General features: G+C 39.5%; 3 protein-coding genes across 4 annotated transcripts; 1 reads left to right on the top strand and 2 right to left on the bottom strand.

Annotated features, from left to right (window-relative positions):
- Positions 1 to 172: 172 nt before the first annotated feature.
- LOC113686111 (uncharacterized) lies at positions 173 to 7,142 on the top strand. Its single transcript, XM_089208449.1, has 6 exons — positions 173 to 283; positions 1,514 to 1,907; positions 2,691 to 2,874; positions 3,432 to 3,640; positions 5,003 to 5,278; positions 6,058 to 7,142. Exons 1-6 carry the CDS (start codon positions 260 to 262, stop codon positions 6,279 to 6,281), a joined length of 1,311 nt encoding a protein of 436 aa, XP_089064575.1. The 5' UTR covers positions 173 to 259; the 3' UTR covers positions 6,282 to 7,142.
- Positions 7,143 to 7,738: 596 nt separating this feature from the next.
- On the bottom strand, positions 7,739 to 23,936 carry LOC113686106 (retinoblastoma-binding protein 5 homolog). 2 transcript variants are annotated; one of them, XM_089208445.1, is made up of 17 exons: positions 23,745 to 23,936; positions 22,945 to 22,970; positions 21,999 to 22,171; positions 21,305 to 21,445; positions 20,241 to 20,328; positions 15,195 to 15,266; positions 14,419 to 14,448; positions 14,075 to 14,184; positions 13,505 to 13,630; positions 13,080 to 13,132; positions 12,025 to 12,125; positions 11,517 to 11,588; positions 11,145 to 11,228; positions 10,790 to 10,893; positions 10,374 to 10,467; positions 9,841 to 9,979; positions 7,739 to 9,035 (listed from the first exon to the last, which is right to left on the bottom strand). In XM_089208445.1, the coding sequence occupies exons 1-17, from the start codon at positions 23,761 to 23,763 to the stop codon at positions 8,893 to 8,895; spliced, it is 1,575 nt and encodes a 524-aa protein (XP_089064571.1). In that variant the 5' UTR covers positions 23,764 to 23,936; the 3' UTR covers positions 7,739 to 8,892. The 2 variants fall into 2 exon arrangements, with proteins under 2 accessions (XP_089064571.1, XP_027059509.2); XM_027203708.2 differs by having other exon boundaries at positions 14,075 to 14,154.
- Positions 15,935 to 18,782, bottom strand: LOC149044434 (uncharacterized). The gene has a single exon (XM_089208437.1). The coding sequence runs from the start codon at positions 18,642 to 18,644 to the stop codon at positions 16,614 to 16,616; it is 2,031 nt and encodes a 676-aa protein (XP_089064563.1). The 5' UTR covers positions 18,645 to 18,782; the 3' UTR covers positions 15,935 to 16,613.
- Positions 23,937 to 23,940: the final 4 nt, after the last annotated feature.

Raw genomic sequence — 23,940 nt, 5'->3', positions numbered from 1 at the left:
AACGGTTTGATATGTTGTAGCGGGAAAATGTCCAACGCTGCTTTGAAAGGTTGCCAGCAGGGCCGTTTATTATTAGAAAACAGACGATTGGAAATTTGATTCAGCTGTAAGAGACTGGTGCCGAAGAATGTTTGTTCTCGAAATAAAAACGGTCACGTAATTTCGGGGAAATCACACTTCCGCTTTTGTTGAAGGAGATAGCGTTAAAGAAGCGGCGATTCTTTTGAGGTGGGAGACTACAAAGGGAAATTGTTTTACAATGGGAGGAAGTGAATCTAAAATTGTAAGTATAGATGCACTTTGTAACTTTTATGTTCACCAAATCAACTGTGACAAACATTGTAAGCGTGTTTTGCTCTTCCCTTCGTTTGCAAATAAAATGGTTCTCTTGCACGTCAAAGTTCAGGAATAACTGGTTACACTATTCGTAAGAAATACAATCAAAGCGATCAGGCTTAGTCATAAGTTTAAAAAAAAAAGCAACACAGAGATTAAAATACTATTAGTTCCGTAGAGTCATTTCTATTGGAGATCAACTAAACACTTACACATGGCAAACTTAGCAGTTTGCAGTACAGAAGGTAACGCAGCGAAAGCGAAAGACGTGGATATTTCGATTTCGTAAGATAATCGATCGAGAATTGCTTGTGTTATCATTCTGGTAAGAAGAAAATAGAGCCATTGAATATTATTCAGGCCCGACCTTTATTAAGAAGACGGGAAAAAAAACAAAAACAGGCCAGTGAAATGAAGAAATTGCTGATGGTCTAAAGCGAAAGTAAATTTTTCGGCTTTCTTTGACTTCTGGGTAACTCATGTTCCGGTATGGCAAATTCTTGGAACCAGTAAAATTGCGTATCAATATATTTGGATTATTTAATATTTCGATAAAATAGCTGGTTGGTTTTGATACTGAGAATATAAATTTGCACATTTTCCTTCGAAAGTTCTTAAATCTGCCTAACCTTGTTTGTGCTTTATCCTCAGAAGATTTTTACAATTCTCCAGCCACGCAATTTTGTTAAAGAAAGTCACGCAATGCCTGTTTGTTTGCCTCGCTTCCCATGGCAAGAAAAAGTGTCAATTCTGTGGCTCAAAGGGATAATTTTATAACATACATTCGCAAAGATTTTGGTTGAACAAGCTTATCATTGGTCAGTAATACGTGTACTTTTGTAAATTGATACGATCGTGATAATGCATATCGTCCCGTGTTGTTTTTATTATTCATAAGATCTAAAATACGTGGTAAAGTTTCATTTTTAGGGTTTGAAGATGTTGGAAGAAGAATTTAGTGAATAAAATTGTATTTGTTTTAGCAACACTTAATTTGACTTTTTCTAAGTAGCAGATTGCCTTTCCTCCAAAAGCCAAGTTAAGTCAGTTCGGTGCGTGAAACACATTGTACTAAAGTTGATGGCTAATAACCTTGGGCATGAAATATTCATTACTTTTGTCAGAGAATTTGTGTTTAGTGCTAAATAAGCTGGCTTTTTCTCTTTTTTCGATAAAGAACTATGAGACAGTGGACAGAACAGATCCCAGCGCGCGTGCGCAAGGCGAGAGGAGGGCTCAAGAGGAAAATGAGGAGAGAATGAGAGAATTGCGTGACAAGATGGAAAAAGACCGCGAGCTGGCGTTACGCGAAGCGAAGGAACGTGCCTTGTACGAAGACGAGGCACAGAGGATGCGGTTAGATAAACAACGACGTGAAAGAGAAGAAAATGAAAGAAGATTGAAAGAGGAGGAAGCGTTCCTTCAACTCAAACAGGATCTGTTGTTGTACGATTTTCAGATTTGCCCAAGGATCAGGAAAGAATCTTTCACAGGTCTGCAGGTGGACGACGTTGATCTGATTCGCATTGCCTTGATCGGCCCTACGGGTTCTGGGAAAACTAGTTTTGTTGGTAAGAACAAATTTTACCTCTTTGAATCAACCATCAACTGCTTCCAAATGCTATTATCAAGGATGGCTAATATCATTGGGTGTGTTTAACCTCTAGTTAGCATTTGCGATCATTGAGGTTTGGATACAAAGACCAAGATTTTAACAACTCTAATACAGTCGACTCCCTCGGGGACACCCCCGGAGGGAAATTTAGTGACCGTAATGGCAAAAGTTCGGCGGGGTATGAGAGAAAAAAAATTGTTTTGTCTCTCAACATCAGAAATAGTATGTAACTACGCAAACGTAAAGTTTCTAAAGTGGCCTCACGAACCAGCCGCAACCAGGAAATTTTCATGTTCGCAGCCAGTTGGAGAATGTTTTTTTTTTATTTTCCTTTATCGTAATGTCGCTTTATATTATGTGAGTCACGATTTTAGACGAAGTGTCCGCTATAGCGAGAGAAAGAAAAAAAGTGAAATGTTGCGCTTGGGGGCATGAAAGTGTCCGTAATGACAGGAGTTTATTTCAGTCATTTCTTTATGCGTTTCGTCGGGGGGCTGGCTTTTGTTCGCTATGGCGGGGTTTCCGTAATAGCGAGGTGTCCGCAGGGCGACATTCGACTGTATTTCGCAATCTTAAAGAGACACGACAATCGTCTTACATAGAAAATATATTGGCGCGGCGAATCGAGTGAAGGCAAGCGAGCGCACATACAGAAGTTTTAGAAATAGATAAATTATATTAGTACGCATTTTATTAGAGTTTTGCACATATCCTGAAATATTTTTTTATTATTTCTAAGGTACTTTACAGCGAGCTCTCGGAGAGGCCGAACAGAGCGCCTTTGAACAAGGTACCGGAAGTGAAGGAACTATTTTGCTCGAGGAATACTATGTGCACAAGAAGATTCGGATGATTGACACCAGAGGGTTTTTTGAGAGTGACGAAAGACTCCTGGATGAATGTCTGAATATAATGTCGGGAAGGTGAGAATTCAATAAGGATAATAACCTTAACGATAATAATAATGATAAGTCTTTCTTTTCTTATTTCAACATCCTTCAGGGTAGAAAAACAGGATGCAGTTTTTCAACTTCAACTTCGACTTTTATTTCTATTTCAAAATAACGGGCAAAGCCGCGCATAGCCGCGCATAGCCGCGCATAGCCGCGCATAGCCGCGCATAGCCGCGCATAGCCATGGGGGGAAATGAGCATGGAGCATCCTCCCTTGCTTAAGCACCAGTGTTTTGTGTGAGGTTAATGGACTGAGAGCAGAGAGGCACCTTTATATTCAAGATGGGTATATGAAAGGCCAATGAATACGACTTCTGGCGGAACATACCTTTGCAAAATTGTGTTAACTAGCCCTATCCTGCGCTTTCTATCTTATCTAGCGTAAAACGAAGGAGGGGGAGCCTGTGGATAGGGATTCCCCTTTCACCCTGTTCCCCTGAAATGGCTCTCGTTCGCCGCCTCTTACGCTTTTCAACCCAAGTAACAACGAATGCTCAGTCGCTTGTTCCCTTTTTATCTTTATCTAGAATCCGTCCAGGAGAAGAAGTTAAGCGAAATTGTGACGGAACTGACGCAGCAGCCAATCAAGAGCCCACCGGTCCAGTGAGAGGTGTACTACCTCTTTCAAGATGCGCACATGCTGTTGTTTTTGTTGTTAAGGCGAACGACCCGCGTTTGAAAGACGGCAAGTACAAGGAAACTCTGAAGAAAATCAGAGAGCACTTCAGAAAAGATGGTAAGTAGAGATAAAACTTTGAAGATTATTCCCATGGACGCAAATTCCTAAGTGAAATCAGAGACAGGTGATACCGTTTTTACTCTGCCTAAGAGCCTGTTTACATGGAGGTGGGGGACCCCAGGTAGGTGAGGTAACCCGCCTAAGTGGGGTAACCCGCCTGTCCATATAATTTCTTATTTTATCTTGATCACGTTTACATGATAGGTGGGGTGACCCGCCTAGGCGGGTTGCCCGGTCTGCCAGGTAGGGTAACTCTGTCAGCCGGGGTGACAATTTGCCACGATTTAAACGTTTCAAGGTGGGGTAACCCGCCTAGCGAGCGTCGCGTTCAGGGCAAAAAGCTCAAAAGCGAAACATGTATGTTTTACAACTTTGTACATTCCACATAAGGAGTGTAAAATGTTCACATTTTGGAATGTTTTGCGTTGTAAATCGACCAGATTTCGTTTCCAAAACAATTCCAGGTAGGGTAACTCTGTCAGCCGGGGTGACAATTTGCCACGAGTTAAACTTTTCAAGGTGGGGTAACCCGCCTAGCGAGCGTCGCGTTCATGGCAAAAAGCTCAAAAGCGAAACATGTATGTTTTAAAACTTTGTACATTCCACAGAGGGAGTGTAAAATGTTCATATTTCGGAATGTTTTGCGTTGTAAATCAACCATATTTCGTTTCCAAAACAATTCCGTATAACTTATTAAGTCAACGGTTCCTCGCGTAACCTAACACCGCGTAACACAACGCATGACGCTTTCATGAATAAATACTTATGTGTCCGAGAATTAATCTTTCGTCTTTCTCGAGCGCAAAAACAACTTCACCCCAGCACCCCGGGGTTGTAAAATTGTATGTAAACGCGTTTTATTTTTCAACCACAGCTTGGCGGGCTACCTCACCTTCCTGGGGTCTTTCACCTCCATGCAAACGGGCCCTAAATCTTCTTTGCAAGAGTCATTGCCGTACATTTTAGTGTAGCAATAGAAAATCAGGCGAGTGAGTTACGACAGACTTGCAGTGAAGCGAAGTGAGAGCGCAGCATTAGGGCTTTGGGGTGGAGATTTAGCGGGGGAGGGAGGTGTCGTTGGCGCCCAAACTAAAGATGTGGTTGAACATACTTTTGAAAATACACTTGTTATGGATTGATCTCCTGTAACGCTGATAAGTCTGATAACTCTCAGCTTACTTTACAGACTGCTCTAGTGTGTTGCAGATTTCCATTTTGTGATGACCCCCGAAAGGAGCGGCTGAGCGATGTGGCGGATGTCCCCACCCCACTCCACACCTTCTCCCCTTAGCCTTTTTCTCCATCAATCGAGGTAGTGCTGTGCTACTAAATGTAATTATATTTACCGTAACCTTTCAGGTTATGCTCCTGTGACTGTAATCACCTACCTGGACAAGCTTAAAGATAAGGAGGACAAGGATGAAGCTTTTGACCAGGCCTCCTGGGCGACCGGTAGCTCCAGTGAGAAGACCTACTTCATTGCAAATTACACGCACGCTAAAGCTGAGCAGTCTGATGCTGTGGATCGAGCCGCCCTTGACATCTTGGATTCTGTTTTGTTGTCTGCCGAAAGGTTTATCAGAATCCGTAAACAGCGAGAGAAAAATAAGATGGAGAGAGAAATCGTGGCAGGAGGTAACAGATTTTACCTTAGCTTTTGGTAAATGTGAGAAAATGAAAATGGTGCATAATGTATGCTACTTCGGTATATGCAGAACAATTTTCAACGATAAGTCTCGTATATGGCCCAAGCTACCTACGGGTTTTCTGTAGCTAAGCGATAGAGTATTCCGCAGGGAGTAATCGAAGGTTCCAATACGCGTTGAAGACATTTTTTACTTGTACACTCGACCATTATGTTCAACATCTGTCTTCATGGCACCGAAAATATTCACGAATAGTATTGATGACGTAGTGGGCTCGGGAGATGAAAGCAAATCAGGATACACAGAGAAAGGTAATATTTTTAGAATTCTCAGTAGTCCTGTGGTCAGTGCACTGGACTCCGAGTCGGACGATCCGGGTTCTAGTCCTGGCCGGGGCAAGGCGTTATGCCCTTGAGACGTGCGGGGAAAAAAAATGCGAGCTCCGCTTTTAGGCTTGGCTAAATCTATATATTATTATGATAATATCCCATAAAAATGCTTAATGTAACTCTTCTTCAAGAGAGATTACTAGTTGGCAAGTTAAGCACAACGTTTTACATCAATATTGAACGGCAAAAATGAAATCTAAATTTGCTCACTCACTCCAATCCAGAAGTGCACAAAAAAAAACCGTTGTCTTCTAATACAGATTAAAAGATTTTAATTTTAGTGTAAAAACAGCTAACTGACACAGACGGAAAGTGTGCCTTTGTTGTTATTGTCCTCCTTAACTGCTCCTCAGTGCCCCCTTATTTTTTCCGTCGTTAGGACCATCCCTTAGTGGGGAAACCATTGAGCAGTTCTTGGCTCGTCTGCAGCATAAACACCACTGGTCTGACCAGGGTAAGATGAAAACTCTGAAGGAACACCTGAAGAAAGAAGAGATCAACACCGTAAAGGTGCTGAAGGAAATGTGGGAAGACATCAAGTCGAGTCTGCCATTGTCCATTGGAATGAAGATAGTCTTGGAAGAGGAGATGCAGAGCTTGTGAGAGGCACTATGCACATACAAAAAATGATTTTATTAAGAAAAAAGGGATTGATTGATTTAGTTTAGGTCAGTTGAAAAATGCTTGTGCATAAAAATATGTTATCAGATTGGGTAGATTTCTGATTGCTGTTCTTTCCAATTTTTTTTTTCGAAAAATCTGCGGCACAAGGGTTTCTTTGCCCACGAAAAAGTCTTAGGTCTTAAGCAAAGAGAGCTGGGAGAGGTCTGTTAGAGATTTGGCATTAACTGGCCCTTAGTATCAGAGAAAGTTTCCCAGCAGGGTCTAACTGGAGCTATTTTCATCGTGGTCCAGCTCGCTTCGCAGAAGAAAAAACGTTTGTGCCACAGTCCTAATGAAAAGGGCCTGCTATCAGAACATAGTTTGTTTTTTTCCTTGTTTTCTATGAACTGTATTTCATATATTGGTGTTGTTTATGCATTGTGTTCTTCAAAATCCATTCGATGTGAAAGATGGCCACAAAACGAATGCCGCCAGATGAAAACAAAGGAATCTTTGTTTTCAACATATCAACTGCGATAAACTGCAAGGGCCTGTTATTTAAACAAAGTTTAGCTGTAGTTTAACAAAACTGCGCTCTAAGTCATCTTGAATTTAGCCAAACCTTTTATCTGAACTTTTGTTTTTTTGAGAACAGTGTCAAAGGGGCAGAAAGCTTATAGTGGAAGCAATTAATTCAATGAATCAACCCTATTAAAGAGAATCTCCGAGGCTCACTGCTGGCGTGAAGCCACGGTTTGGGTTAGACCCCATGGAGATAACCGGCCCTGACAGCTTTGTTCAGCAGAAAATAAAAAACAGTTGTACGCTTGATTAAACGCCATTAAAAAGAGATGAACTACCTTTCTGTGGATGTCGTCATTTTAAAAGAGGTATTTCATTTACAATGACAGGGGTCTGGGGGTGAATAAAGGTACTGTTAGAATATTAAAAATAACGAAGAAGATTGCAAGAGAAAGATTGAAAGAGGAAGAAGCGTTCCTTGAACTCCAAAAGAAACTGATGGACTGCCATTTTCAGACTTGCCTATGGATCAAGAAAGAATCTTTCACAGGTCTGCCTGTGGACGACATTGATGCGATTCGCATTGCCTTGATTGGCCCTTCGGGTTCTGGGAAAACTAGTTTTATCGGTAAGAACAGAAGTTTACTTTTTGAATCAACATCTGATGCTTCTATCACTGTTGTGATTAAGAAATAAACACGAGTTTTTCCAAAGGAGTATTTATAAAATTAAACAAGGGCCAAGAATGAAAATTGGTCCTTGTAAATTCGCTATTTAACGAATTTTCAAAAGATGAGTTAATAGAAAGCTAATCAGGGGTTATTCTGTGTTTTTTTGGCTTGTTTTCTGATCGGTACGCTTTTTTAGGTTTATCTCACTGATGTACCTGATTAACGTTAAATTAAACGATAAAATGCAAATGACTGGAAATGTAGTTGACTTTAACATTTAGAATATTTTCAAACGATAGACCAACGAATGCTTATTTTCATGATATTCCACAATAGCTGAAAGCAGCCATAGAAACTATCACATCTCCTACCTATATCGGGCCGCTTGCAGCTGACGCAAGCTCAATTACAGATTGCTGAGACGCAAAACAGCCGGGTGCATGCGATATTGCCCTCCCGAGGGTCATAAATCGTCTGAACAGATTAATAGAACGATTCACAGTCATGAATCCACCGTGCAAACCTCTATAAATCGCGCATCAAACAACGTTCACCTATTTACTCATAGTTCTTCCCTTACCATGGATGTATGGATAGGACTGAAAAATTTACAAGGTGAAATGAAGGGGTAGGAGGCAGAAGGAAGTCTCGCACTCAGACCTTTCACGGCCAAGCGGTTGATACATTTCAGTTACAGGTTAGGATCTGGGTACGAGATTAGTGAAGGGGACAGTGAAGCAAACGGCCTAGAAAGAACGCGGGGCATATCATTCGCCCAAGTGACGACAGCAAAACGATCATGATCAATGTTTTTTTCTTTCGAATTTAATGTTATTTTTATGTGCGCCATTTCCGAGAATGAGTTGGAGCACGTTCGTTACCTAATTGTCAGTCAAAGTCGTTTTTCAACATATCTCAGACAAAAGTCGTCTGGGTGTGTGTCCCTGAAATAAATTAGACAGTTAGTTACCGGGCGCTTTTCTGGCCGAACGGAAAGAACTCATTCCTCGCGAGCACACGCGTATACTTGTACTTGTGCAAATATACGGCGCACAGAACCCCATGCATTTCGCGATTAGTCCACTTATAGCGTGCAAACTGACTACCTCTGATCCATTCCATTTACGCACTCGACGTTCGACTGGTCTATTTTGGGAAATAGGCGAAGTGATCGAAATTTCCTGAACTAGCCTTTTAAAAGAAGAAAGCCTTCAGTTCTTAAAGAATAAAAAATACGTAAACAATGTTCAGTAGCATCAGGAGACATTTAAGTGTCGCCTGAACACGAGAAGCGTTTCCCATTTCTTTCCAATCAATTTTGCCTCTACACTTTTCATCAGTTGATGTCCCACTCTGCAAATGTTCTTCTGCCTGTTCAAATATGGTTTCAAGTTCTCCACGCTTTAGTGTGAGTGGAGTTATTCAAATGCAGAATCTGTGTCTAAATCCGTGGACAAGTCCGGCGGGATCGCGCTTAGTTCGGTGGCGACAGTTTCCGGCACTGTGGGTGGGGTATCAACAGAAGGAGGATCTTTCTGGATGGAGGGTTCCTTGGGCTGACCTGTAGAAGAGAATGGATATAGAGCATGAGTGTTATCATAACAAAGGCCGCAGTGCATTCGGGGAAAGAGTCATGAGAGCTAGCGGCTAACATCCACCTAATCTTACCTTGGTTTTTCTATATTAAGCAGCTGAGGAAGTGGGTATTTTCACAACAAGGGATGCTGGTATATGACAGGTGATCTCTAGTCATTTGAGAAGTTTCGCTAAAATTTCACTAGTCGCCAAAACTTTAGGCTGAAGTGAGAAACTGAGAATGAATCGTCCCAGCGTTCCCAGTCCGTGCTAGAGCGCAGACCCACAAACTTGGTCGCAAAGGTTGCAAGCTTATATCATTCATGACTTTTGCCCCCTATCTTAGCCCTCGTGCAAGATTGAAAGACTTTTTTGTTACAGTGGCCTGCATTCAAATAACATTCAACGCTATATGAGGGTGCTGAAACTTATTTTTGTGGGTTTTGGGTCAAATTAGTATGTTCCTACGAATTTTCCAACACAAGTTGTTCAAAATTGTAGACCGTGCTTTATTCGTAAGATCACAACGACTCCCTTAGGAAGAAACAAAGGCCCTTTTTTTTTCAACGTTATTCATTCTTGCATATAATATACACAGAGCGTGTCACATGCTAGTCTGAGTACTACCGTGCGATAGTTAAGCACCTCACGTATGACGCAAAGAATTTGGACAACCCTGTGAGCGCCTTACGTGTGGGGAGGGGAAGGGAGGGGGGGGGGGAAGGTAGGGAATCTCTTCCCCAAGGGCGCTGAGGGTGGGGTGAGGTTGAGATAATTCCAATCTAACTTACCGAAGCTCTTACTCTCCTGGTGGACTTCACTTGAACTGTGTCGAATGTCAATCACTTTCACCTTCTTCTTCGATGATTCAGCTCCAGTCTCTTGAGAAGCGCGCCTCTTGTTCTCAGAATCGTGGGGACGAATTTCAGTCTGAAAGCAAGACATATAAATTTTTGTTTGGACATTCGTCTCAATTCTTTAGCTTGCGAAGAATTAGTCCCAGCTAAACGCCATATAACATTAGAGGAAAGAAGGGCGAGTTCTGGTTAAATGCATGGGCCTTAAGTGGAAAAACCTATTGTACTTTTGGAAAAGCTTCACACAGAAGTTTCTTCAGCGTCGAAAGTCTTACGAGATAACAATGACTTGCCCCCAATCAGATGCAAAACTTGAGCCAATCGCAAATTGGCCACTCGCGTTTTCCCGCGCTTTCTTTTCCATGCAATCTTTTCTTTTGCCTGATTGGCTGATTGTGATAAATCTCGTCATGGTTTTTCCATTACTAAACCAAATGCACAGCATAAGAGAAAGTATTTTAACATACTTCTTGAGTCCAACCGGTCTCTTCTGGGTCGTCAACTTCAGGTGCCACAGGAAGGTAATACACGGAGTCCAAATCTTCATCGTTCTCCTCGTCACTGAAATAATTAAGCAGCAACATTCATGTCAAACTGTTCAATCATTCACACCCTAACATCAGTAAGCATATTTTCCATACTGTTCTCAATACATTTCCAAAAGTAAAGACAGGAAGAATTTGTTTAAATATCAAGAGCTTCTTTAGTCGATGATTGTTTACCTCATTCTCATGACCTCAATGTGTGATTCAGCGGTGATATTGTGAGGAGAAATAAGATGTTAGTCACTCTTAGGGTCAAAGGATTAAAGGAGAACAATCTTCCTAATGTGACTCTAAATTAAGAATCTGCATAAAAATAAATAAGTATAAAAAGATTGTACCTGCTGCACAAAGCTGGAATTCTCTCCACTGCACACACATCAACTTCATCTTCCTCTCCTGCTTCAGTTTCAGATGGAACTTCAGCTTCTTCGTCTTCATCCTCCTACAAGTTAGAACCAACACTCAGCCCAACCCCTAGTATCTCTTCTTGGCTCAATTAGCACTTTCCGCCCTTTGCACCCATAGTATTTCCCGCTCTTCACACCAAAATCAATTTTCTTGCAGAATTTTCATAGCATACAAAAAAGGTACTCTGTAGACAGAAGATAATTCCCACCAATCAACTTTCAATGGAAAAAAGAGTAACAATAGCTCATGCTTGGCAATCAGACTCGCAGCAAAACATATACTTACTATATCAAACTCATTCTCCTTCTCTTCATATTCGACATTTTCATCCAACTCTTTAAAATCTGGTGCAAATGCACTCCAGTTTTCCTACGCAAGAGAGACAAAATCCGAGGATAAGTTCAAAATCAACTTATTTCACTGCGACCAGAAGGAAGGAAATTACAAATGTTGTATGACCAATCTGAACGAGTAAAGAGACCTTAAACAATCATCTGAATTCAAATTCGGATTAAATTAATTTAATCAGTCTAGGTCTATGTCCCACCAATAATGAATTGGTATCACTTTAAATAGCTACAAATTAATTATTAATTAGTGATTCTCCAATCTAATACAACAACTATCAACACAATTTTAATATTCTAACAAACGTACCACGTGATTTTGAGCCCAAATCGAGACAACTCCACTTGAAATCGAAGCTATAATGGGTCTGATAGGATGCCACTAATCATGGAAAAAAAAAATAAAAGAATAGAGAGGTTATGTTCATCATTCCACAAGGGGAACACAGTCAGCCAATAGTCCATTTTACAGTTGTGTACTTAGTTGCCAAGCCTTTGATTTGGAGTGAGGCTGAAGGTGACCTTGTTGTGTTAGGGACCAGAATCTAGTTAGCATGATAACAAATTAATTTGCATTTCAAAAGCAGCAAGGTTTGTATCATAACAAGGTCACCCTTAGCCTCACTCCTGTTCAAAGGCTTGGCAACCAAGCATACAACTGTAAAATGGACTATTTAAAAAATTTTCCTCTTTGAAGACATGTACTACAGCAAGAAGGGGATGTTGAAGAAACTTGCAGTCATATGTCAGCCTTTAAACAGTCTTTGTTACAGTTTCTAACAGTCCGTTTGAGCAACAAAATAATATTCCAATCTTACCACGACTTCCAACAACAGTTCGCCCTTGGTACCATGAAGAATTTTAACAAGATTTCCAACTCCTTTTTCCCAAATGTACAATGCATGAGTGCGAGATGATCCTGTCATAACACAACACAGTTAGTATGACAAACCAGCAAGAACACCACCAATGTAACATTGCATCTTGTGTTAGATATTTTGCTACAGGAGTGAAAGAACAGTGGATTGTTCAAACTTCAATCGTTACCACAAGTTAGCAATTCAATCAGTCACATTACATTTAAGTATACATAATTTACATTCAGGAACAACTTCAATTTCCCAATGGGTTTCCCCTTTTCTCTTCAACCCTTTCTTGACAAAGACCTAGGTAGTGTCTAACTTTTTTGCATCCTAAATGCAAGCACTGCTATCACAACAAGAGCTATGACATTTGACTAGGGAAAAATAAGGGAGGAGTGGAAGGTAAGAGGGAGGAGGGGTGGAGGGAAGAGATGGGGAGAGGGGAACAGATCGGGAGAGGGGGAGAGGGGGAGAGGGGGAGAGGGGGAGAGGGGGAGAGGGGGAGAGGGGGAGGGGGAAGAGGGGGAGAGGGGGAGGGGGAGGAGGAGGGGGAGAGGGGGAGGGGGAGGAGGAGGGGGAGAGGGGGAGGGGGAGGAGGAGGGGGAGAGGGGGAGGGGGAGGAGGAGGGGGAGAGGGGGAGGGGGAGGAGGAGGGGGAGAGAGGGAGGGGGAGGAGGAGGGGGAGAGAGGGAGGGGGAGGAGGAGGGGGAGAGAGGGAAGGGGAGGAGGAGGGGGAGAGGGTGAAGCAATTATTGTTGATGATCTTTGCATAAAGAAGCAATCTGCTACCATTAAGGTGTTAGATCTCACCAGGCTCCAAGTTGTAGCCTCAGAGAGAAAACCTTGCAGAATTCAGTACCTTGCAACAATTTCTGAAGCAAGCAAAAAGCATTATACCAAGCAAGTAAATGCTGCGGCATCATAGGGTTATGTGCAACATTAATCAGATTCTAGAAAGTTCATCCAAATTGAACGCATATAAAATTAGCAGGAAGAAATATATTTTTTTACCTGCACAGATATATTCTCCATCACCTGAGAAGCAACACTTTTTCCAGAGTGTTCTGCCAATCAAATGAAGCTACATTAATGAAAAAACTACTCTCATTCCCCTATATGACTTTCTCAGATCAATATCAGTATCTGGGCAACTGCCCACCTACCCCTCCCCTAACTCAACAACAGGCAATTGACAACAAGTTAAGGTTAATGTTGGGTTAGGGGAGGGGTAGGTGGGCAGTTGCCCAGATACTGATACTGATCCACTATCTCCTTTGCAAAGTATAGAGCCACCTCTTATTCATAATGGTAACAGGAGGAAGCAGGATCCATCATGAGGAAACTTTCTCACACTGTTCTATCTTTGCCATGTCACCCTCACCTTCATATGTATAATGCTAGTGACAAAATTACATAAAAAAAACACCATTTATCACCTATTAACAAGATCTTGGAGTTTCTGTATTGGCTCAGGCTCAGCTCCTTCTGTTCCTTGGCAGGACAGCACAATTTGACTGTCAAATACTCTTATTATCCTGTCTTGAGAGTTTATCAGGAAGGCACTGAAGGAAAAAAAGCACAAATCCATTACTGTTAACCCTTTAACCACGAGAATCCAGTGGATTAAAAAATCTCCCTTCTAGAAGGCCTGCATTTTATTGAAAAAAATTCAAGAGCATCTAGTTTTCCATCAAGAAAACACCCACCAACTCATGTACTTGTCTTTTCTCGTCACCTGCTTATTGGATAATGTCTTGAAGTTGCAAGGAGAAGTTGCATGTTGATCAAAGATTAAAGAAATAACTGTAGAAGCTGTCAAGTGCCCCACGAATCTAACAGAGTCATACAGACTGACTTGGGACCATTCGAAAATCTTGGATGGTTTTGGGATAATTGGATGATGGAACCATCTAATGTTCTTTCAGTTTCATTGACAAGTAAATGTTTAATTGGCAGTTAGTATCTTAAACAAGTGTGTGAGCTGCTTATCCTTATCTGTAACACACCTGCCTCTGCGGGCAAATTCTATCCCCTTGATAGCTGTATTAGCACTTGTTCCTGTTTGTATTCTGAAGGAGGTCACCACCTGCAGTTTGTACAATGTTGCAAAATCTACCTTAACAATAATATTAGGGAAATAAAAGACTGAATTCCTCACAAAAGTCACTTTCACATGCAGTAAAGAGAGAATGAAATGAAAAATCTTGAACAAAAAATAACAATGATGACAATAATTTTCTTCCACACAATTTGAGGATGAAATTCTGTTCTGAATTAAATTATAGTCCCAGGATTAAAATACTACCTGATTTGACAGTGAAATATATTTTCTAGTACTACTGACTTTTACCTGAAGAGTCTCTGCTTCAATTACCAGTACCTGCAGGAAAGATACAAAAATATTCTTAAGTATAAAGCCATAGATAGTTTCCACTTATGTTGGTTATCCCAACTATTGTAATGAAGTTTTTGAGGTACAGGTAACTCACAACAACATTTCACTGAGTGCTATGTTTGGGTCAAAGTAGTTAAACAATCCTCCATACCTACAGAGGTTAGACAGTCAGAGGAAATTGAAACAGCCATTTTTTTCTCCAGTTTAGTTTTTAGTCATATTTCAGTCCTCCTTTAACCCTTGCACCCCTAAGAGTGACTAACATCTAATTTCTCCTCACAATATCAACCCTGAATCACACATTGAGCTCACAAGAATAAAGGAAATGATCACCAACTTTTAAAATATGATATAATAATAATTACTAATTATTAATTATTATTAATAATATTAATTAATATATTAATTATTATTAATATTAATTATAATAATATCACCCCTAAATCACACATTAAGCTCAAAAGAATAAAGGAAATAATCACCAACTTTTTAAAGAAGCATTTGGTTATTAAACAAATTCTCCTTGTCAGCACCCTAAGAAATGTATGATGAACAGTATGGAGAATATGAATTCTGATGTTAGAGTGCAAAGGGTTAACATAAGTTATTCTATCATTCTATAAATCGCCCTTTGTTTCCTTTTCCCTAAACTTTCCTTCTCCCTTATGACTACAACATAATGTTCTCGTGATTAAAAAAAAAAAGTGTATAATGAAAGAAGTCATACTAACCTTTCCCTTTGAATTCCCTGTGTAAATGTATTCTCCTTTTCTATCAAAAGATGCCACAATGTTCTGTTCAGACTAAGCAAACACACATTTGGTATTTTAGTTCAGATATTCAGTCACCACATTCATGGTTATTTGCTGAATTGTAAGTTTTCCAAATGTTCACAAACAAGTCACAGGACTCTTTGGTGTGACACTTAGCAGCAATGTATAAACCAATTAACTCCCATGAGTGACCAAAACAGAATTTCTCCTTACAATATCAATACAGTACCTCAATACAATACCAAGCCACTGAGTGACAAGAAGAAAAGGGATTATTAGTTAATCTAAAACCAAATTCTTTTCACTAACATCATAATAATTGTATGGCATCCAGTAAGGAGAATTACTTAAAAGATCTTGGGAGTGATGGGGTTAATAAAACAAGAGTAGCAGTGATGAGGGGAGGAAAAAAAGGAGCTGACCATTGGATGTTCCTTCGTCATGTTCTTCTCAGTCTCTTTATGGTTAATCAGTGGTCTTTTTACCATGGGAAAGTTTTCTCCCTCTCTTTATGACATTTCTTGTTCCTTTTGATGTCATTTTTCTTGTCCTTGAACACTCCTTAGTTGAAGCAACTCTTGGGTAAGGTGAAAAGGTGCTTAAGGAATTAATGTGAAAACAAGGAAGGATCTGAAGAGGGGTTCTTTCCCAGAAATTATTAAGAAATTAGTCCTCTTGCCAACAAACAACTTCCAGCATTTCACACTTTGTAAAAGTGTTTTTATTTCTCATTTCTTGCATAATTGTCACTTTGCTTGGTTAAATTAACTTTAACAAAGATCTTTAGTATCACCATTAGGCCACTAGGCTTTGGGAACAAAGGACGTCATCTTGGAAATTAAATGATTTTGAATTATGAGTTTGAGGGTAAGATGCTAAGTCCCAGTTTTTAAAATATTACTTGCAGAAAAATAACTTGAAATTAAGTCTCCAGCATTCATGTAATAGTAATGTTAAAAATACATTCACAAACAGCCAAATAAAAAAATGGATCACCATCTTTAGCTAGATGAACAAAAGAGACTCAGAGTGCGCAATTCTCGACCTAAATTTTGAAGGCCTTGATGGATAAACTCACATCACTATACCACAATCTCCTGTTCTGACATTTCTTAATGGAAATGCTGCTCAATAAGTATCACAAGTTATGATGTTATAGCTATGTAGCCTAAGGCAGACTCTCTGTTGGTGGAAACTAGCAAAATTGGTGATGGCCTGAAAAGAAGTAATGAAGAGCAGGCCAAGTGGTGAGGTTCCTTCCCTCTCATTTTTTCTTTTTTGCTCACCCAGATTTTTTGCTTGCTACTGAAAACTTACAGTTTAAAACAGGTTGATAGCCATGCAATGAATCAAATGAATGTGCAGCCTTTCTTGATATTACTGTAATTCTAAATTTTGAAGTTGCAAAATCCCATCCTGTGTGAGGATGTTACGCAATGAAACATGATTCTTGTGCAGCTCTTTCTCATAATAAGTGATCTGAGGAGGAAACCACTGCTGTAAATCTTCAAAGCATTTACTAAATTTACAACACTGTTCTTCATTTCTGCTGCATTTTATTGCAATGTACAAAATAATGCTGACTGGACTAAAAAGCAGATCTCCTTCAGCAAGAATGGCAATGAAGCTGGAATCGATGCTGGAGAAGTGTTCAGCTTCTTTTCTTGTTATGACCACAGCACATGACCAATGACACAGATTACGAAGATTGCTGAGGTCAGAACACAAATTGTCACATTCTTCGTTGCACAAATCAGTTGCTCTTTTTTTGTCTCCATTAGTGTAATAAAACAGACACTTTACAGCACTGCTATGAATTCCACCATCTTCAAATCCAGATGGGTGCTTCAATACTCCTGCCTTTGAAATCCAACTTTCAGCTTGAGCTAACAACCCCTGCTGCTGTTCAGCACTTGAGCCACATGTTGATAATGCCATTAGATGATAGCTGTCACCAAGGGAAAGAAACAGCAGCTTCTCATAAGCACTTTGGAAACTCGGGTCAGTGATAACCCTTGGCAAATCATCTAAAATCACTTTTGCAACATGCTCGACTTTACCGCTTTCTAATCTGCGGAAAAAAAAGTGTTTGAACTCCTGCAAGGTTTCAGTTAGATGCATTGATTCAAAGTAGTTCTCATTGTTTTGGAAATGATTTAGGCTGTTGTGTGAATTAACTTGTGCTAACTGAGATTCCGCATTGCTGGGGGAATCAGAATTCTTCAAGACCAGGTACAAAGTAACAAAGTCACCACTTGACCTGAACGTGTCTGCAGCAAGTTGCGACTGTAAGATGGCAAGGGGAAGATCACTCACCATAGATTCAAGAATGGATATTGCATCCTTTCGTTGCTCAAAATCCAAGTGATCCATCATGTTATTTGATACTACAAAGTAATTTGGGCATGTCCCACTTGTTGTGTAGGACAGCAGTTCTTCAATTATGACTAAAATGCACTCCAGAATTCTCTCCTCATCCCAAGAACTCTCAGGCATTCTTTCGGAAAGCCAAAAAATAGCAGTCTTAATGAAATAAGAGCAAATCACTTTTGGCTCTGCGCTTAAGTTTTCTTTGCACAGAGATTTCACTGCGATGTAACATTTGATCTTCACGTCACTCCAACATCGGATTAGTGTTTTTTCTGCCAGAGAGAAAGACAATCGCCATTCTTTGCCTCGATCTTCACTGCATGGATGACCGACACCGACGTACAAGCACCCTCTAGAAACGATTTTCTCTATAATTTCCGGACTAGGTTGGTTAAATTCTCTCGGGCGAGAGGCAAATTCAGAGGCGATGTCAGGCCACTCGCAACACGGTAACGCACAAACAAAGTCTTGATTGTGGGCATCATCTGTTAGCGCAGGACCATGTTCTGTAAGATCACCAAAAAAATCGTCATCATTTTCGGTCTCTTCTGGGTCCGATTCCAACATGAAAGCCTTCACGACATCACTTCTGAGAAATCCATCATTTTCAGTTAGCTTAAAATCATTACTTCCGCTTTTGACGTTATCTCGACGTAAATGCACATAGCCTGGGTGGAGATCAGTAGCGATTAAATAAGAAACTTCTTTCTCTTCTTCAGTGATACTTGTAGGCTGATTAACGACTCGAAAATTGTGGTTAACAAACATGAAATCATCGTCGGCTGCTCGCTCTATTCCTTCAGCTTTGCTGCCGGTGTAGTGAAATGTAACTAGCGTTTGCGAGTCATCCATGGACTTAAAGTTGTACAAGTATTCGCTTAAATCACAACCACATCTCACCGGTTGACAGCCAATTAAAAATCCTGATAATATAAAATTTATCGTGTCATTCAGTGCAGGAGATGACAATGGCAGACAATTAGTCGATTCGTCAAGAGAAGTCGAAGCTTCGATGCTTTCCTCTTGAGCTTCCGCCATTTTGTTTTGCTATTTGGAGTGTGGGAGATATGGGAAAGGGCGGCGTTGCGTGACATCACAGCAAAGGAGAGTGATAAAAAGACAGTGTTATGACGGGTTTCTCGCTCAGGATTTCCGTCTCGTTCACGCAAAAAATAGTAAATATATAATAAAAATTAAAATAAACTGCAATGTAACCATAGATTCATGATGTTGGAATTTTGGTAGCCAAGTCGTTTTTTTTTTTAAATATATGGAATAACCACTTACGGATGTAGAGGAGTGAACAGCGCACTTAAAAAAAATGGCACTATTCCAAGATTTCCTACAAGCAAGCTCTCACACAAGGTTCAGGCTGAGATTCAGAGAGGAGTATAAAGGAGCTTGCAAAAGGAGAGCTCATACAAAAGCTAACTCAGAGAAGCATAGGGAAGTCACCTGCCTGATGCTAGTTATGATACACTCTAGTGTCAAACCAAGTAGCAGCTGGAAATGTTGAAATTCGTTGTTACCTAACAGTCCCCTCTGATCCAGTGAATGTTGTTACCAACCCTTTGTTTTCTTATTCCAAATTCATTTATCTTTTTTTTTCTTGTTCATTAACTCTTTTACTCCCACAAGTGACTAAGACAGAATTTCTCCTTACAATGTCAATACAATATCAACCAGATAAGTGTTGAGAATAAAGAAAAATATCAATTTGGGGATAATTGGTTGATCCAATACTAAATTCTCTGAACTACCATTATAAGAATTGTATGGTTGACAGTAAGGAGAATTACAAATTTGATCTGGGATTTAAAGGGTTACCTCATAACATCTTTACACACTATCTAAATTCAATCATCTAAATCATGCTCATCTCAGTTAGTCCCTTTTCCTCCCTACCAACTGGTGGCTAAAGAGCCTGGCCTTACAGGCCATTTGAAACTCAAGTGGAGTACCATAGAACCATGGATACAGGTACAAGGAAATGTGTGGATGCTAGAGGGAAGAACTGAAAATCAGATCTTGGAAGTAAAAAAGGTTAAGTAAAAGAGAATGCACTTACAGGAAAATCTCTTGTTTTCAAATGAAGAGGTCATCAGAAGTGTGACATTCCCGGAATGGGTTGTTAGATAAGTGGGTTATTGTTTATTTTCACTGATGTTAATACAAAGATGTATGTAGTAGCTAAGCAAAGTGTGATACAGTTTCACTGAACGTGTGGTTGATCACTCAGGAAAACCTTGCCAAGAAGCTAATATTTTTTTGGGCAAGAAAAGGATGAAAGCAAGATAAGGATAACCTTTGTTTTACTCCCTGTTCCCTTTAAGTTGCATTTGCTATGTTCCCTTTAGTCATCACCCTGATTGGGTGCCTGTTTGCAGGCTAGTTATTGCATGGTACAAGTACTTTGGAGCACTTTATCAAAAAGAAGGTCTTTTTTTTGTTGTTTCTCTTTTGACTGACATTGTATGCAGCTGAGAAATATTCTGTATCAAATAGTTACCTTACAATTTCAAATTACTTAAAATATTGAGAAAGTACCAAATAGAGCAAGTATTTTTAATTAATAATTAATATTTTGCTATTTAAAAATATAACCTTTATGAATACATTAAAATGTTGAATTACCTCTCCACCATTTGGCAGAGAAAAGTGCTGTCCATCCAGCTTGACAAGTACAGGTGAATGTTTCATAGGACACACAAGTATGATATTACTGCAACAAGAACAAAATGTGTTTGGAATCAGTCTTGATGAATTGTTCTCAAAGGAGTCATTTCTTTCCTCGCCACAAACACCTGCTTGGCTGAGTTCAATATACTTTTCCCATGGAAAATAGCTATCAAGAAACTCTAAAAAAAAAACCCATTCAGAGAAATCATTGTGAAGAATTTGTTAGAAATTTGATCAATTTTTTTTAGATTGCTGTTATGAATTGTGATCATCACACTATCAAATGATCCACAGTCAAATTCAGACTGCCTAGCTCTATAACTCCCATGAGTGACCACGACAGAATTTCTCCTCACAATATCAATACAATATCAACCAGACAAGTGATGAGAATGAAGAAAACTACCAATTTGAGGATAATTAGTTGATCCAATAATAAATTCTCTGAACTAACATTATAAAAATTGTATGGTTGACAGTAAGGAGAATTACAAATTTGGTCTAAGAGTTAAAGGGTCAACCCTTGATATCCTAACATCAGTAGGCATATTCTCCATACTGCTCTCATTACATTTCCTAAGATGCTAGTAAGGAGAATTTGTGTAGCAATCAAGAGCTTCCTCAGTTGGTGATCATTTCCTGTATTCTCGAGTCATTGTGATTCAGGTGTGACAGCATAAGGAGAAATTAGTTGCTAGTCATGCTTAGGGGTGAAATTTGAGCAATTTTGATTCATATTCCCTTTTTACCCTTTAACTCCCAAGATCTCATTAGCAATTCTCCTAACTGTCTGCCAAATGATTCTCATTATGTTAGTTTGGAGAATTTGGTATGGAATCAATAAGTAATCCCTTAATTGGTAAGGTGAAGTTCTGTCTTGGTCACCCACAGGAGTTAAAGGGTTAAGGGGATTCTAAGGTTTGATTGATTCAGGTATATGAAGCAGGCATATGTGGGGACTTTGTGAGGTGTGCAATGGAACAGTTAGTACATGCAAGATCAAAATCTGAGGTACAAACTTGTTGCGAGGATGGAACTGGACTTTGGTGACTGGAGATTGAAAACGGTACTTCTGATCACACTCGCCAGACAGAACATCCCACACAGACACATTCCAGTCATTTGAACCACTCAGTAGTTTGCGTCCATTTCGACTCCAGCTGAATGACACAAATAATGAAAACATGTAACAATTAAGAGACTATTTTCAATTAAATCAATAAAGACCACACTCAATCAAAAGAATTATAGCCAATAAACATATTTTTTGCGATGTAATTTGACCTCTGATAAGGTTATGTTGTATCTTACATTTTTGTACATGAAATCAGGAAGACTCGTGAAAAATTGTCTAAACTTATCAGTTCTATATTTAAAAGTTATATTTACTCATAGAAAAAATAGCAACATTTTAAGCTTGCTTGGCTGCTCTTAGTGCAGTAAAGGGATAAAAATGTTTTGCATTAACTTTGTTGTTAAAATCTAATACTTCCCTGTTTAAACTTTTCAAGTGTTTGATGAACAGAAAGAAAGAACAGAAGTAAATTCTCTAATTGAATTGCAGTAAAAATCATAGTATGTCATATACACATAATTAATGTAATGCCTCATTATAGAATCAAAACCTAAAGAATGCAATTTATTCTGCAAACTTTGTGCTGAATTACTATTACTTGTCATTGGACAATACTTGCTATGCCATATTGTCCTTACCTGACAGATGTGACAGGATGGACATGAGCACTTATAATTTTTGCAATTCCTCTTGTCAAAAAATCCCAGATGACAATGCGTCCATCATTGCAGCCGACAGCTAGGAGAGAACCTCTTCTATTGAATGATGCTGTTCCAGCAACACTAACAGAGTCCAAGCTACCATCATATTCCTGTGATCAAAGTGTAAAGGTTAAAAAGAGTAACATAGTCAAAGCTCCTCACATCACCCCTCTTGTCAATCATTTTTGGTTCCTACTGACGGCAAGAGTCATAATCACTGGACTCTGTTGCAAGGAGCCATCTCTTACAAGTGAATGCAAACATTTGTGATTATCATCTTTGGCTTAAATTTTCTTGCTTTTTATACTTTCCATACATCTTCTTGCAATATTTATGGTTTTACTCAGGGAAATCAATTGTTTATCAATATTCTGTAAAAGCCCTTATTATGTGATTGAAGTTAGCTTTATGATCATGTCTATTGGTTTATGAACATAACCTTACTAAGTTAAGCCTTTACAACCTAACATCAGTATGCATATTCTCCTTACTGTTCTCTGTACATTTCCTCAGGTGCTGATAAGGAGAATTAGCTTAACAATCCAGAGCTTCTGTAATTGTTGATTATTTCCATTGTTCTCATGACCCTAGTGTGTGATTCAGGGGTGATATTGTAAGGAGAAAGTAGATTCTGGTCACTCTTAAAGGTTAAAGGGTTAAAGCATTTCTGGTGTCTGAATGGATTTTTTGCATTTATGATGACCCTGATGCAACCACACTAAGGCCATGACTGAAAATCATGACATTCAAAGGTCTAAGCTCTCAAAACAGGCCATCTGCTGTGAATAACGCATGCTTAACATATCAATTAATTGCAGTCACCCAGTTGAGAAACAATTTCTTTCAACTTAGAATTGTCTTCAGTAGAGGAACTCATTCTTACCTCAGGATAGCTTTGCCCGAAAGACTCTGAAATTTGATAAAACCACTTCAATTTATATATCACTGACTAGTAAACTGTAACATACTCACACAAGTCAATACCTTTTATTAACTGAGTTTGAGATCTCTACTATAAGTTATAGACCAGGTTTTCTCCACTCAGATTTATGGCCTAGGCATGAAGCAAGCAGGCCTTAACTCTAAGTGGAAAAATAGTGTTCCCATACTAGTAGGACAGACTGAGGAAACAAGGTCAGTAAGATATTTATCATACCACTAGGTTCAAATAGAGCGGGCCATAAAGCTAAATACAGTCTGCTTAATTAACCAATCATAGGGCCTGTACTAACTGAGAGGTAAAAGAAATCAGAATTTTTTTCCATAGGGTACACTCCTCATCGTGTGGTTAAATGACGTCTGTATCTTCATAGCAAACTTCAGTGGACCATATCTGACATAGGTTTGGAGTGATCAACAGTTATCAGAGAGCCAGGTTTGGGAAAAATCAGTTCTCTGAGGAACAGACAAAGTCCATGGACAAGTATATGAAAACATTTTTTTCTCCAAATAGAAGGATATGTAGTTGGGCGTTTATCATTGATTAATCTCTACGAGATGAGCTTTACACTGCCGTCACAGAGAGCTTTAAGAGGTTATCAATTAGCAAGCAATCAACCAAAATAACATACACTGAAGGCCATAGATTACATGATAACAAATAGAATTAACACAGGCCTAGAAAACTTGCAAATAAACGACTAAGACCTGCGCAGTTTTGACAGAAACTGGTGTCATACTCACGAAGAAGTTCAAGATTCATGGCAGATTTCTGTTTGTATTCCTTTTACCGCATAAATGATCACATGAACATGACGCTATTTACGTGATGCTCGAGGATCCATATATTCCTTTCAAAAAGTTTCCAATAGTAAGTACGACTTTGCCGCCTCGCGTGTCGATCAAAGCGATTAATTTATCTTTTGTTGTCAGCGCCAGC

This window comes from Pocillopora damicornis, chromosome 6, assembly GCF_964200805.1.
Source record: "Pocillopora damicornis chromosome 6, jaPocDami1.2, whole genome shotgun sequence".
Classification (NCBI taxonomy): domain Eukaryota; kingdom Metazoa; phylum Cnidaria; class Anthozoa; order Scleractinia; family Pocilloporidae; genus Pocillopora; species Pocillopora damicornis.
The sequence above is the reverse complement of the archived record's forward strand: the minus strand, read 5'-3'. Positions and strand labels throughout refer to the sequence as shown.

Coding starts and splice junctions, on each gene's coding strand:
- LOC113686111 (XM_089208449.1), top strand. CDS start 260: ATGGGAGGAAGTGAATCTAAAATT. Junction 1,908..2,690: donor TGGGAAAACTAGTTTTGTTG/GTAAGAACAAAT, acceptor ATTATTTCTAAG/GTACTTTACAGCGAGCTCTC. Junction 3,641..5,002: donor AGAGCACTTCAGAAAAGATG/GTAAGTAGAGAT, acceptor GTAACCTTTCAG/GTTATGCTCCTGTGACTGTA.
- LOC113686106 (XM_089208445.1), bottom strand. Junction 13,133..13,504: donor CTCCAAGATCTTGTTAATAG/GTGATAAATGGT, acceptor TTTGATTGGCAG/AACACTCTGGAAAAAGTGTT. Junction 11,229..11,516: donor TTTGGGCTCAAAATCACGTG/GTACGTTTGTTA, acceptor TCTCTTGCGTAG/GAAAACTGGAGTGCATTTGC.
- LOC149044434 (XM_089208437.1), bottom strand. CDS start 18,644: ATGGCGGAAGCTCAAGAGGAAAGCATCGAAGCTTCGACTTCTCTTGAC.